General features: G+C 39.6%; 1 protein-coding gene across 3 annotated transcripts in view; it reads left to right on the top strand.

The window, feature by feature from the left end:
* MCCC1 (methylcrotonyl-CoA carboxylase subunit 1) overlaps window positions 1-12,978 on the top strand; it is a 29,404-nt gene extending 16,426 nt beyond the window's left edge. For all 3 annotated transcript variants that reach the window (XM_045031257.1, XM_045031258.1, XM_045031259.1), the window contains 7 exons: window positions 919-1,135; window positions 2,100-2,186; window positions 2,793-2,842; window positions 8,476-8,613; window positions 9,372-9,479; window positions 10,044-10,115; window positions 11,675-12,978. In XM_045031257.1, the coding sequence (XP_044887192.1) occupies window positions 919-1,135; window positions 2,100-2,186; window positions 2,793-2,842; window positions 8,476-8,613; window positions 9,372-9,479; window positions 10,044-10,115; window positions 11,675-11,794 (792 nt within the window). In that variant the 3' untranslated portion in view covers window positions 11,795-12,978. The remainder of the gene's footprint in view (window positions 1-918; window positions 1,136-2,099; window positions 2,187-2,792; window positions 2,843-8,475; window positions 8,614-9,371; window positions 9,480-10,043; window positions 10,116-11,674) is intronic.
* The last annotated feature ends 1,659 nt before the right edge of the window (window positions 12,979-14,637 follow it).

Below are 14,637 nucleotides of genomic sequence, written 5' to 3'. Positions count from 1 at the left end.
TCTGAAAATGTTTTGTCTGCTATTGTTAGAAGTAACAGAAGATTATTATAACTGACAGAGATCAGAGAAATATGTTTTTCTAAGTTTTTGTTTTTTGTTTTGTTTTTTAAGTTCATTTAGTCTATATGTTTGACAGCACATTGTAACAAATCAGTTTCACTAATTTCCCCTAACTAGTTAGTTTCCTCTGTTGTTTGTGTGGGTCTTTTGCACAGCAACAGAAGAGAGAGACTCTAATGATTAAAAAAAAAATGGTAATAGTCAGGTGCAGATATAGCACCTGAAAGACTTTTAACTTTTTTTTTTTTTTTAAATTGACTACATTTCAAGTTGACTGAGTCTCGTTAAATACTTGAGATAGGATTTCCAAAAGCTTTCAGCACTGGCCTCAGTCTGCTTCCATTAACATCAGTGGTTAAACTCCTGTTGACTTCAGCGAAGGAAGAATGAGGCCAAAAGTTAGTGCTTTTGAAAATCCTACCCTTGTTCTTCAAAGGTAATAATTTCTTAAATAATGGGATATATACCAATTGAAATGTTTACTCTTTCTTTTGTCAGTGCTGTACTGCACTGATGTCACTTTTTAAAAAGACATTCTCTGTATCAGTGGAGCAGACAGCTGTAGGTCCGTTAGCAGCTCTTCATTTTCATTTGGGAATGTGTGTGGATTTGTTGTTTCATTGTTTTTTTTGCGCAGTGTTGTTGTAGCTCTGTTGGTCCCAGGATATGAGAGACACAAGGCGAGTGAGGTAATATCTTTAATTGGACCAGCTTCTGTTGGTGAAAGAGACAAGCTTTTGAGCTCTGTGGACCTGAAGAAGAGCTCTGTGGAGCTCGAAAGCTTGTCTCTTTCACCAATAGAAGTTGGTTCAACAAACGATATTATCTCACCCACCTTGTCTTTCTTTTTCTTGACAGATCGTAGGACTAAGCACCAATATTGATTTCTTACTAAGCCTGTCAGGACACCCACAGTTTGAGGCTGGAAACGTGCACACCAATTTCATTTCTCAACACCATGATGAACTGTTTCCAGCCAAACAGGCAACCCCAAATGAAATTTTGTGTCAGGCTGCTCTGGGACTCATACTGAGAGAGAAAATGATAACAGATGCTTTTAGAGTTCAGTCTGGTGGTAAGATAATTTTTTCTCTTTCCTTTAGTTTATTTTTCCTTTGAGGGGGTGAGACAGAAATCAGAGCTTTTGTCCATTTCATTAATTTTGTACTCCCTTGTTGCCTCACTGTTTAACCTCCTGACATCTGGTTACTACCATCCACTGAGAGGGCAGGACATAGCTTTCTTTAGGTGACAGAGATTAAGTATAACACCTTTGTGATGCATGTGTTCTTAACTAGATAAAAAGGGACTGTTCTAATGTATTTCAGATAGAAACACACAACTTTTCATTTGCATGTGTGTGTCATTTCCACTTTGCTCCTGTCATCTTCAAAATGTCTGCAAATTTCTCTCCAGTGAGAAGGGCTAGCTCAGAGTCTTTTCAATGTCCATCAATACTGTTTCTTCAGCCAACCCTAGGACCTTCAGATTAAAACACCGACTGGATCCCAGGCAGGATCTGGATCAATGGAAGGACTTCCGTTGACTTCAGTGACCTCTGAAATCTGTTTTCATGTCTCTAAGAAGAGAGGATATTTACAGTTATACATTAGAGGATTAAAATGGCTGATAATGGCTAGACTGGTAGCAAATTGTGACTGCTGTTCGATGATTGACTGAGAATTGTACATGCACCTAGGGTGTGCTATGCCACCATTTTTTGTTATCTCACCCCCTCCCCGTCCTACCCTCAGTCTACTTCTGTCCCTCATCCACTTATTATAGCCTGTCTTACAAATTGTAAGCTGATTGGACCAGGGACTGTCATTTACTATATATTTGTACAGTAACTATGACAATGGAGCTCCAACCTGATTCAGCCTTTTTGGTGCAACATAAATATATAATAATATAATAATTAATAATGTTAATAAAGTGATTTGAGGATGTAAAACACTAAGTACATGCTAAGCATTCTTATGTCTTTATTTGTAATACAGTAAATGCAGCATCAACTGTTTGTGTATTTGGTCTTGTAGATAAATTCTCACCATTTGCATCCAGCAGTGGCAGAAGAGTAAATATATCCTACACCAGAAACCTGACTCTCCTAGATGGTGAAAACAGTAAGTGACTAGCTGTGGGTAACGTGTTTGAGACCATGTTATTTCAACATGCACGTGCATAAAGTTGTAAAGATTTGGAAGAGGGAAGAGCAAACATATGTAGGAAAAAGTTTATTTAAGATTGATTGGGGAGGGGAAACCCGCCAAGATCACATGCTCCAGTCAGCATTTTTAAAGATACTTGTTAATTTCACACTCAGATTCCTGGAGACACTGGCCAGATTTTTTTTACAAGTGTCCCTAAATTTAGGATTCTAAATCCATATTTAGACACCTCAATAAAGGATCGAATTTTCATAGGACTTGAGCACCTGCAACTCCCATTGACTTCACTGGGTTATGGATGGTTTGAAACTCTAGTCAGTTTATTCAGGTATCTAAATACGGATTTAGGAACCTAGGGTTAGGCACCCAGCTTTGAAAATTTTGCTCTAAATGTCAGAACAACCTTCTACGAGGTTTGCTGAGCTAGTCTAACAGTTTTTGTTGGCCTTCTTGTTTGGAAATTTATATTTATGTTGAAAAAGATGCTCTGAACTCTGTTTTTAAGTTTAATTTTTCTCTAAGTCAAGTAAATCTTGGTTTTTTTAATATTTTATTAAACAGATGTGGACATAATTATAGATTACAATCATGACGGTTCATATAACATGCAGGTAAAGTTCTATTTTCTCATACTTTTTAGTAACTGATCTCATCATAATGATGAGTAAAGTTAATTTACTGTATGTTTCTTGGCACCTTAAAGACTAAGATTTATTTTGGCATAAGCTTTCGTGGGTAAAAACCCCACTTCTTCAGATACATGTGCGCAAATAAATCTGTTAGTCTTTAATTGTTTTTGTGGATACAGACTAACATGGCTACCCCTCTGTTACTTGTATGTTTCTTATTAGATATAGGCTGATTGCATCACCTATTATTAATGTTGCTCAACACTTTTCATTATAAGATCCTTTTTTCAGTTGCTTATAACTGTGCCAATCTAATATGTTTGGTCTGAAATTTTCCATGTTGGGTGTCTGCCTCATGCTGATTTTTTTTTTTTTTAAGTTTCAGCCAAAATGATTGTCATTTCTGAGGACAAGGCTAAGGAAAAACACGTTGTCTGTCGGTCTTATCGTTGAATACTCTAGCTCCCCCATGCTTTGGAGCAGGGACTTGATATGTGGCTGAGGGGCAGCCTGTGTCAGGAATGTACCTTTTGCCATCCCAACAAAAATCCAAACAAATTTGGCCATATTATAAGCCTTTGAAAAACCACAGATTTCACATGCTTAGTAGAGACGTCTTATGTTTAGAAACTAAATTCCCTGAAGTTTCTGTCTAGGGCTGAGTAGCATTTTCCCTGCAATGGCAGGTCCAGGCATAGATTCATAGACTCTAGGACTGGAAGGGACCTCGAGAGGTCATCGAGTCCAGTTCCGTGCCCTCACGGCAGGACCAAATACTATCTAGACCATCCCTTATAGACATTTATCTAACCTACTCTTAAATATCTCCAGGGATGGAGATTCCACAACCTCCCTAGGCAATTTATTCCAGTGTTTAACCACATCTGAATGGAAAGCAAGGAACCTGTCTGTCCGGTGCTTTAAATGACCTCCTCTGCTGATCCCAGGCAGTGTGTGGGAGGAAGCTGCCTCATTTGAATGCACAGGGGGCTGGAGGTGTACTGATGGAGAGAAAATGGGATAAGGAGCCTGGTGTTGTGGGGTGGGAGAAGACTGGGACTGGAGACTGGTGGGATGGGAGAGGGAAACTGGGAGTTGGTGTGGGAGGGTGACTGGGGCTGGCTAAGGAAGGAGACTGAGACTATGAGCAAGGAAGGGAAATGGGGAGTGCGTACTGGGAGCCTGCAGGTGTATGCTTAAATCAGAGGAGTGGCTGAGAGGAAGACTGCGAATGGCTGGGCAAGGAAACTTGGACTGAGAACCACTGGGGCGTGGGGTGGGAGGAAGGAAGATCGAGGGGAGCGGAGACAGTTCTGACAAAAAGCTGGGACATGGGGGGAGAGGAGCCATGCCAATAAATAAAGGTTTGGAAAACATGCCTCAGTAAAAGGCTGAAGGAGCTCACTCTAGTCTGTTAGTCTATAAGGTGCCACAGGATTCTTTGCTGCTTTCACTCTATTTAGTTTATCAAAGAGAAGATTAAGGGGGATTTGATCACAGTCACAGGGCTCTTCAGTCTATCACACAAATATATAACGAGATCCAATGGGTGGAATTTGAAGCGAGGCAAATTCAGACTAGAAGTAAGACTCAAATTTTTAACAGTGAGGGTAATTAACCATTGGAACAAGTTACCACGGTTGTGATGCATTCTCCATTAGTGGAAATTTTAAAATCAAGATTGGATGTTTTTCTAAAAAAATATGCGCTAGTTCAAATAGAAGTTAATTCAGGGAGGTGAGACTAGATAACCACTATGGTCCTTTCTGGCTTTATGATCTTTGAAACTGGGACTGGCTGTGAAAAGAGATTGGGACAAGGATCTGGGGAGTGGACACTGAGATTGGATGAGGAGCGTGTCAGAGAGATTGGGACTGAGAATAAAATCAATTGGGGTGGAGAAATGAGTGGGTGAGACTGGAATGGTGCAGGAGAGGGACAGATTTGATGAGGAGCAGAGAGGAACTAGGAATGGCTGGACAAAAAAGGTTGGAGGAGAGGAGACTGGGAGAGGGAGTCCAGAGAAGGACATTCAGCGAAGGAGACTGGGACTGCATGAGAAGCATGATAAGTGGAGACTGGGACAGGGTTGGCAAGGAGAATAGAACTAGTATGAGGAGCTGGGGTTAAGGAACTAGGACAAGGACAGATTAGAGAAAATGGGGCAGAAGATGTCCTGAGTGCTGGGAGAGGGCAGAAGAGTCAGTGCCCACTGGAGCAAAATCATCTCTAGAGTCAGGAATGTAATCCAAGTTTCCTGAGCTGCCACCAAATATCTGTGAAACACACTGTCAAATTGTGTGTGTCTCCTCCCCGTCAAGGGCTGGCCCACATAAAGGATGACAACCTACTGTTGCTGTCAGTTCTGTGTTAGCTCAAGTGGCAGAGGTCTGTGTGATTGGTCTAAAGGTTCCAAACTTGCTGATGACCCATGTAGGTGTCAGTATGACACCACATGCTGGAATTGCTGTTTTTTCAGTTTGCTTGTTTAAAAACCTAGGAAATGAACACAAAAAAATCATGTTAAAGAACATTATTAAGGTTGCAAAGGACTCAAAAGCTAGAAAATGCCATTATTAAGGTTGCTTGTGCAAATTTAATTTGGCTCTCTTTTGCATATGCTGTATGACATAGTCTTCAAGTTCATAATTACATATAGTGGGGTAGCCACTTAGTCAACCTTGCTTTAGGATACATACAAGGGTTATTTTGTGGATTCTGTATCTCAAGACCACACATTTTAAGAATCCACCTGATGACACTCTTATCATTGTTGAGCATTTTGAAATGCCAACATTTCACCCCTCCCTCACCAGCATCCCTCATAATCAAGAAGAGTTCCCATTGTTACCTGCTCACTTTAGGGCGCACCACCTGTGCCCTACCGAGGGCTCAAGACGTGACCTGGTCAATTTAAGCACCCACACCCTTTCCCTTCCGGGTGTAAGTACTTATCCTTACCCACGGGGCTCAGGAAGAAACCTGCTCAGTTTAAGTACCTGCTCCTGCCCACCGGGCTCAGGGCTCTACGGGTGTATGGAACCTTTTCCCAGTGAAAGAGCTTTACACAGTTGTGCTTTAAACATCTATTTCATCCGATGGCCAGTCAGGATCCATTCATCTGGGGGTTCCCGGCAATACCTCTACATGTCACGGTTATGCAGAGAGATCAGAGTTCCAGCAGCTTGATGTTGAACTGCAGTCTGGAAACGGTTCCCAAAGAACATTGTTTTTCATATACGTTATATAGGTAAAATTAGCTACCGCCTTCAAATGTACTAATCCTATCACATTATCCCACACTCCTAAATAACAAAAATGTTAACCAGTTACATACTGGCACCTAGTGTCCTCCTTGCTGCCCAAGTTTTTTACATTTGTATCTTTCATGCTCAAATTGTAACTTAGCTGTGACCTTCTCTGTTTATGCAGATGGTCAGCATAAAAACGCTGGTTAGCGCTTATCTTACCATGTATTGAGTCTTTTTCGGTCTCCTCCCTAATTTCCCAGTGCTGGGTGTGTCTACTTTACAACCTTGATGGTTATAACTCGTTAGGGAAATTCCTGAGATGGGGGTGCTTTATCAGCAGCAGAACAGTGGCTGTGGGTTTTTTTTGTTTTGTTTTCCCCTTCAATTTTAGTGGTGAACTCCCATGTGGGCAAGAGGGCTTGATCAGGTCTACAACATGATTTGGGGCATACAAAATCAAGGCAGTAAATTGAGGCAAAATGTAAGCCATTCTTACATGGTTTTATCACAAGCGAACACCGAAACAAGTGTGTGTTCTCTTTTTCACTCTTTAGACATGATAGATTCTCAAGGCTTGTGGAACATCTTACAGACTGCTTCTGTTCCGTAGCACCATCTTTAATACAGATGGAGGCAGCTCAGCCAAGTTCCTTGAATAATTTACAACTTAATATTAGAACAGCAAATTGCTGAGTCCAAGGTGAAGAAGGATTTAAAGAAAGTAAAACCTGTGCAATGAGAACAGTAGATATTCATTTTTATGTCCATTTCCAATACCTCTGCACATCTAGGCCTTGAACAAGTGTGATCTCTTGGCTCAAGAAGTTAATTTTAATGCAATTAACATAAGAACAGGACTGAGAGAAACTGTTGTTAACTAAGAAATATTTTCATGTATACAATTTTTCATCTTTAGCATTCTGGAAAAGTACAAGATTAACATCTCTGAAAAGTTAAATCCTCCATGTACAGAACAGGGATAGCATGCTAGAAGTACTGTAAGATTCTCCGTGCTGTCTCAACCCTGTTGTGGAAGGATCACTTAGGAAGAGGAGGGGCACCAGATTGAACAGGCTGTGGAGAATGAACCAATCACTAACCTCTCTGCTGCGATTCCCAACAGTGGTGGTACTTATTTCCTGTAGGAATGGAGGTTTATTTAATCTGGACGCCTGTCCATTTGGAATTGGACTGAGACCATCATCTTACTCATGTGGAATATCACAAAGCCATCATATGGTAACTAATTTGGGTTACTGTCAACCTTGGCTGGATTCTCATTAATGACCAAGGACTTCTAGGCATAAATAATCCAATTTTAGAGTCTGATTCTACAGTCCTTCCTTAACTTCATCTGGAAGTTTCATCTGTGACACTTTCCCTAATCCAGAAGTTCTCCTCAGAGCCGCCATTGTCAGTATTCCTCCTTCAAGTGCAACCTTCCTTTTTCTCATCTAACTTTGGCAGAGCCACCCCTCAGCGTGGGTGGGAGGGGGAGAACGACGACAAGTGGTACTTACTATGGAGAGTAACTTGTATCTCTTCCCAAGGGTAGTTCATTCAGCCTATAAATCATTCTTCATAAACTCGGAGTTCTTTCTAGCAATTTCTTGTTAAACATTTTGTTCAAGAAATTAACCATGCATTGTTAAGCAAGTCTTGTTGCTTTATGTTACCTGGGAGATAATAGGGTCATGAGCGCTTAGGGTCTCTAGAGATACCGCAGAAATTAATCTGCATTTACAGTGAGGAAAACCCTTAAAAAACAAAACAAAATATGGGGAGAGGACACTACATGGTAGAATATAACTGAATATTATCCACCTCAGACTGGAGTGACTAAGGACATTTAAATATGTATGTTAACACTTTAATGCAAATGGTTACTAGCATGTCCATTTATAACAATGATTTTTGCCCTGGAAATACTATTCTAAAGAGAGAATGCAGTGTTATAGTCAATCATCAGCAACATGGTTTAGATATGTGCTCTGACTGTAAATGCTCCTTTGTATGACTACAGCATAGCATTTAGGGTTACTGGGTCATACAATACAGACAGGACTCCCTTATCCTGCCTGTATTAATCGGTTTGGCCATTCTTTCTTCTTAGCCCTGAGTACTGAAGCACTGGTCATGTTCCACTGCTGAAGCACTATGAGATAGCTTCTCTCATTTTCCACAGTGCACTGATACATAGTAGGTAGATGCACAAACTGAGAATGGGAGAAAAACTCTTTTGTGGACACACAATGAACTATGTTGCTTGTAACCCATTAAGGTAATTGTGCTGCTGACTGGTTACAAAATTACATTAGGCTCTGTCCCTATAACATCTTTTAACAGTTAACAACTGTATTTCAGATAAAAGATAAAGCTTTCCATGTTTCTGGAGACATTTCTAATGAGGGAGATTCGACTTACCTGAGATGTACAGTAAACGGGAATGTTTGTAAAGCTAAGCTGGTCATTTTGGACAACACTATTTGCCTCTTCTCACTGGTAAAGTTTCTTTTTCATCATCTGAGATTTAAAATCCCAGCTGAGGGGGGTAAGCAGGATTGTGAAATGGAGTGTAGTGGACTTAGACGAGTAATCTTAAATTTAGGGGGTGAGATGTATCAGTATTTCAATTTTTATAGCAGCCCATAATCTTCAGATCCTTGCTAGATTTATAACTATAATTGGAGGTTGGTAACTAATAATCTACAACTGAGTAAATTAATTGCAATTAACCAAATCAAAAGAGATGAAAATGATATTTGGAAAAAAACATACTTTAAAATGGTTCCCTAGAACACTGGTTATAATTTACAGCTGAAAAGTATGTATGAGGAAGAGTGTAATTATGATTTTTTTATTTTAATGTACTTCATTTTTTAAATAAAATAATGAAAAATAAAAGTAATCAAGATGGAGCTTGAGGAGGAGAACTCCAATTTAGCCTTGAAAAATAAATTCAGATTAACATGACAGCTTACCTTGGCATTCTCTGCATTGCATTAGCAGTAGTACTTATGAAGAAGAAATATCCCAGCTTCCATGGTAAAGCTGGTCTGTTTTTTCCAGTAAAAGTGATTAAAGGAAATTAAAATGACTTTGTGATAAATGTCATGTGAAATCCACACGAATAAACAAACTACTTAATTACTTAGTAACAAATGTATTAACTTCTGTCACTATAAATATAAATCAAGGTTTGTACCAATTGTAATGTGTTAGGACATTAACTCAATCTTGGTTTATTTAATTTTCTGTAGAAAGGCAGTGCACAAATTGGACTTCCAATACCTAAATACTTGTCTGGAGCGAGTGCAACAGGAACTCAAGGAGGTGCTATAGCACCTATGACTGGGACAATTGAAAAGGTGATTGTTACAAATGTGGGATGGGGAGGGAAAAGGAAACCTGTCTGAACATCTCCTACACAGCCCTGGCTCCTTCCAGTTGGAGAAAATCCCTCCGTTTGTTCCCCTGTGCAGGTGGTTTCCAGACTTCCTGTCTTGTTTCTGCAGAATGCAGTAAGAGCCCTTTAAAAATTCTAAGCATTTGGCTAAACTTGCCATTTTTAATTAAATTTCTTCCTTTTAATTGGCTTTTCAGCCACATGTCTCTAGAGCTGAAACCTTAGAGGCTCTCTGATCTATTCCCTCATGGCAGATAAGCCTACTGAAAAGGATCAGTCATAGAACCATAGAATGTCAGGGTTGGAAGGGACCTCAGGAGGTCATCTAGTCCAACCCCCTGTTCAAAGCAGGACCAATCCCCAAGTCCAGAAGATGCCTTTATTATTCAGCTCTCCTTTAGCTTTTCTCTGAAGGAAACTTTCACCTCTTTTGCTAGCCAGATGTCCAGGTAGAAATCCTGCCCAAGTGATTTAGATTATATGGACATACATGATTTTTTAATCGTTGCTTGCTTTGAATTTGTAGGTATTTGTGAAAGCAGGGGACAAGGTACAAGCTGGAGACCCTCTAATGGTTATGATAGCTATGAAAATGGAGGTGAGTGACATTAAAAGGGTTTAATTACTGGGAAGAAAAAAACAAACTCGATTATTAAATGAATCCAGGGTTGGTTTATTGGAATATTGTACAATTCAGTCTTGTTTATCATCAACACCACTTGAAATATTGCAAAACTAATATATTATTTGACTGGATTTCAGAGAATTATGTTTACTGTTACATTATTATCAAAGAATATTTTTATGTATAATTTTTATCTGTAATTTTTGTAAATGCTCATTTTGTTAGCTCTTTAAATGCCTCAGAAATAAATTATCCATTATTTTCAATACAAAACCATCTTTCATAATCTGGATGTTTTACTTTACTTTCTCTCGCCATGATTTAAACACATGATATTACTATCTGCAGTTACTTTATGCTGAAATTCAGCAAGCAGTGATTCTTTCTCTAAATATATATCCAGCATTTTCTTGTGTGTAATCCTGTCGATTATTGATTACATAAAGCGTTACAGAGAGTAGACTAAAGATTCTTTATAAGGGTCAACATGAAATGTAATGTAGCAGCACGTGGGATGTTCTATCATGTTTTGTTACATTGCTTGGCATTGGCTAAAATTGCCGGCACTATCCCAGTTTGTGTAGTTTGAGCTGGTTGGGTTTGGATTTATTTTTACAGTGCAGTGTATGGTAGCTGAACTAAATAATGTAACAGATTTAAGCTAGTGTTTGAAATAATTTATAAATTTTGATAACGTGTAAAATCCTGCATACTGAGAAAATTAATTCAAATTTAAAATTATTAAAACTTATTTTGGTGATTGTGTATCGCTAGGTGGTTGTAACATTGGTATCCATGTTACATGTGTGGTTCTTCGTGTCTTTCATTGACAGTTTACCTGAGTAGCTCCTAAATATTTGTGCTACTATTTAAAATAAAAAGGTTAAATTGCAAAATTAATTTAAATGAATCCTTGCTAAGATATAAGAAAGTATTTGTTATTGTTTTGATTATTAGACTAATCCTATGTAGAAACTATCAGGGCAACAAAAGGTACAATGGAAAATGAACATGATATAATAATCCAATGAGCCAAATTTGGACTTGGTGTGTAAGCAGTTGGTAATCACATCTTAATTTAGCCTAAGATCTGTTAAATAAAAACATTTCCTGTCCGCCAAATAAAAATATATTCAATGCATCAGCAGTTCTTTCAAAGGAACTGACCTGTTAAATGGTTAACATTGTTGAACTCAAACTGAGTTATTTTAACAGATGTCTAATTTATTTTTAAGAAGGAACAATGAAGTAAAACAAGATGGAAATACCTGTGCTTCCACATGTAACCCCAAATAGTGTTTTGTTTTCCTCTCCGGTTAAATATTGAAGAGGAAAAACCAAAGTAACTTGAAAATGAGGTTCTTTCAAGAATAAAAATAACATTTTAGAAGACTGAAATGTGTCAAAAGAAGTGGTAAATGTTGATTTGATCTAATCTCACCTCTGCTGAGTATTTATATAGTTGATTGTTGTTAAAAAAAAGAATTTTTTAAATAGTCTATTGATTTATCTATGCACTTGTTTCTCTGCAGCATACCATAAGAGCGCCCAAGGCAGGAATAATAAAGAAAGTTAATTACCAAGAAGGCTCTCAGGCCAACAGACATGCTCCACTAGTTGAGTTAGTGGATGAAGACATGGAATCAAATTGAACTCCAAGGAAGGTGCTATTTTTTGCTTTCTTGGTTTTCTCCAAGAAGGTGTCTTTATAGTTTGTTCAGCATTCCATGGATATAGTTACATGGCAGATTATGTCTACTTCCCCTAAAAACTGGACATTACTGAATTGTAATAAAAGATAAACAGATAAGGGTCTGATCTTGCAATCCTTAGTGTAAAATTCCTATTGAGCAATTACATTTGCCTGATTAGTGACTGCAGGATCTGTCTTTAAATTGGTATTTACAGGTATTTTTGTAGTGATTGGAGACCAGCTTCCAAAATATTGGTTCTTGCCTACTTTGTCATTATGAGCTGCCATTTTGCCATATTTTTGCCCTTAAACTTTCCTACATTTCAGACTCCTTGTCAGGCAATTTGAAAGCTGTCCGTGATAGGCAAATTTAAATGAGTGCATAATAATAATATCATCCTTACTGAGGCAAAACTCCCATAAATGTCCTGAGTTTTGCCTGAGTATTGAATGCAGGATTGGTCCCATCACATATACTCTTAGCTAGGTCACTTTATCTCTTGGTGCCTCTTGTTTGTCCATTTGTAAATGGGGATAATAGTGCAGAGTTACGTCACTGAGGGGCGGGGTGCGTGAGGGAGATTGAATTTCCGTAATTATTGTAAGAAATTTTGAAAATCTCTGATGAAAGGTGTCATAGAAGGGAAAAGGAATATTATTGCTATATTAATCAAAACTGAATCTGTTTTCAGGATGGATTATTTTATCTTGAGAGCTCAGAGTGTAATACAGAAAGACTGTACATTTATTTAATATTAAAATGTTTGTGCCACAATAAAATACGTATTTTAAAATTCAGATTACTTTTCACATATCTCTTCATGTTTCAGTCTGCAAACCTTATATCTTGTTCATTTGCCAGAATGTGGTGTTCCCGAGATCATTATAAAGATATGAAATGTCTGACTGATGATAATACTTATTGCTACTCTCATGTGTACATTTCTTCATGAAGAAAATGTGTGGTTCTTTTATACACAAATGCAGTATAAGTGAGAGGAATACTACATATTGGCTGTTTACTGTAATTTATTTTTAACTTGTTGATGCTGAACCTCAAATGCTTGGGTAAAGGGAAAGGACACTGTATTAATAAAAATGCCCATATTAATTATTAAAATCTTTCAAATTCCTTTCACAATTTATACAGTGTGAAGTGCTTTTTGTCATATGAACTTTCAGGATATTGTGTGTGTGCGCATTATGGTTATCTGGCATGGTTTGTACTGTAGACAGGACAATATAGTTGTTACAGAACCACGTTAGAGAATCACCATACACATGATCATAGAATCTCAGGGTTGGAAGTTGGAAGGGATCTCAGGAGGTCATCTAGTCCAACCCCCTGCTCAAAGCAGGACCAAACCCAACTAAATCATCCCATCCAGGGCTTTGTCAAGCCTGACCTTAAAAACCTCTAAGGAAGGAGATTCCACCACCTCCCTAGGTAACCCATTCCAGTTCTTCAACACCCTACTAGTGAAAAAGTTTTTCCTAATGTCCAACCTAAACCTCCCCCTCTGCAACTTGAGACCATTACTCCTTGTTCTGTCATCTTCTACCACTGAGAACAGTCTAGATCCATCCTCTTTGGAACCCCCTTTCAGGTAGTTGAAAGCAGCTATCAAATCCCCCCTCATTCTTCTCTTCTGCAGGCTAAACAATCTCAGTTCCCTCAGCCTCTCCTCGTAAGTCATGTGCTCCAGCCCCCTAATCATTTTTGTTGCCCTCCGCTGGACTCTCTCCAATTTATCCACATCCTTCTTGTAGTGTGGGGCCCAAAACTGGACACAGTACTCCAAATGAGGCCTCACCAGTGCTGAATAGAGGGGAATGATCACATCCCTCGATCTGCTGGAAATGCCCCTACTTATACAATCCAAAATGCCATTAGCCTTCTTGGCAACAAGGGCACACTGTTGACTCATATTCAGCTTTTCGTCCACCGTAACCCCAGGAATGATGGCTCCAGTCGTGCAGAGATTTCTCAGGGACCCAGGTGCTGGCAGTCTGGCTCACTGGTTAAAACTGGACTATGGGAGCAGGAACTGTAACTGGGGGCCAAGGGTTAGAGTCAAAGGGTACGTCTACACTACCTGCCGGATCGGCGGGTAGTGATCGATCTATCGGGGATCGATTTATTGCGTGTAGTGTAGACGCGATAAATCGTTCCCCAATCGCTCTCCTGTCGACTGCTGAACTCCAGCAGTGTGAGAGGCGGAAGCAAAGGCGACAAGGGAGCGGCAGTCGTCAATCCCGCACCGCGAGGACACGAAGTAAGTGATTCTAAGTCAATCTTAGAGACACACACACACACACACGCGCACACACACACACACACACACACACACACACACTCCCCCTAGTGTAGACCAGGCCAAAGTCAGGAGCCAGGAACACACACACACACACACACACACACACACACACACACACACACACCAAGGAAGGGCATGTGAGCTGGAGCAAGACTGGATCCTGAGCGAACACAGCAGCAGGCCTAGCACTGAGCAACCAGTGACCTGCTGCTGAGCTGAAAGCAGGCCTGCAGGCTCTCATCAGCCAATCAGGTGGTCTGACTGCAATCCAGCTGAACTCATTAATCAGCCTGGCTAGTCCTCAGGCTCACTCATCTAAAGGTGCTCAATCCGGACAAGATCTGTGCAGATGGCCTTTGTACCTGTGTGGAGCCTCTCTGAAGTCATTGTGGGCTCAAGCCACTACCTCAGGGGTTCTCAAACTGGGGGTCGCGAGGTTATTACACAGGGGGTCGCGAGCTGTCAGCCTCCATCCCAAACCCTG

This window comes from Mauremys mutica, chromosome 9 (genome assembly GCF_020497125.1).
Source record: "Mauremys mutica isolate MM-2020 ecotype Southern chromosome 9, ASM2049712v1, whole genome shotgun sequence".
In the NCBI taxonomy this organism is placed as follows: Eukaryota; Metazoa; Chordata; order Testudines; family Geoemydidae; genus Mauremys; species Mauremys mutica.
Note: the sequence above shows the minus strand (reverse complement) of the source record. Positions and strands in the feature narration are given on the sequence as shown.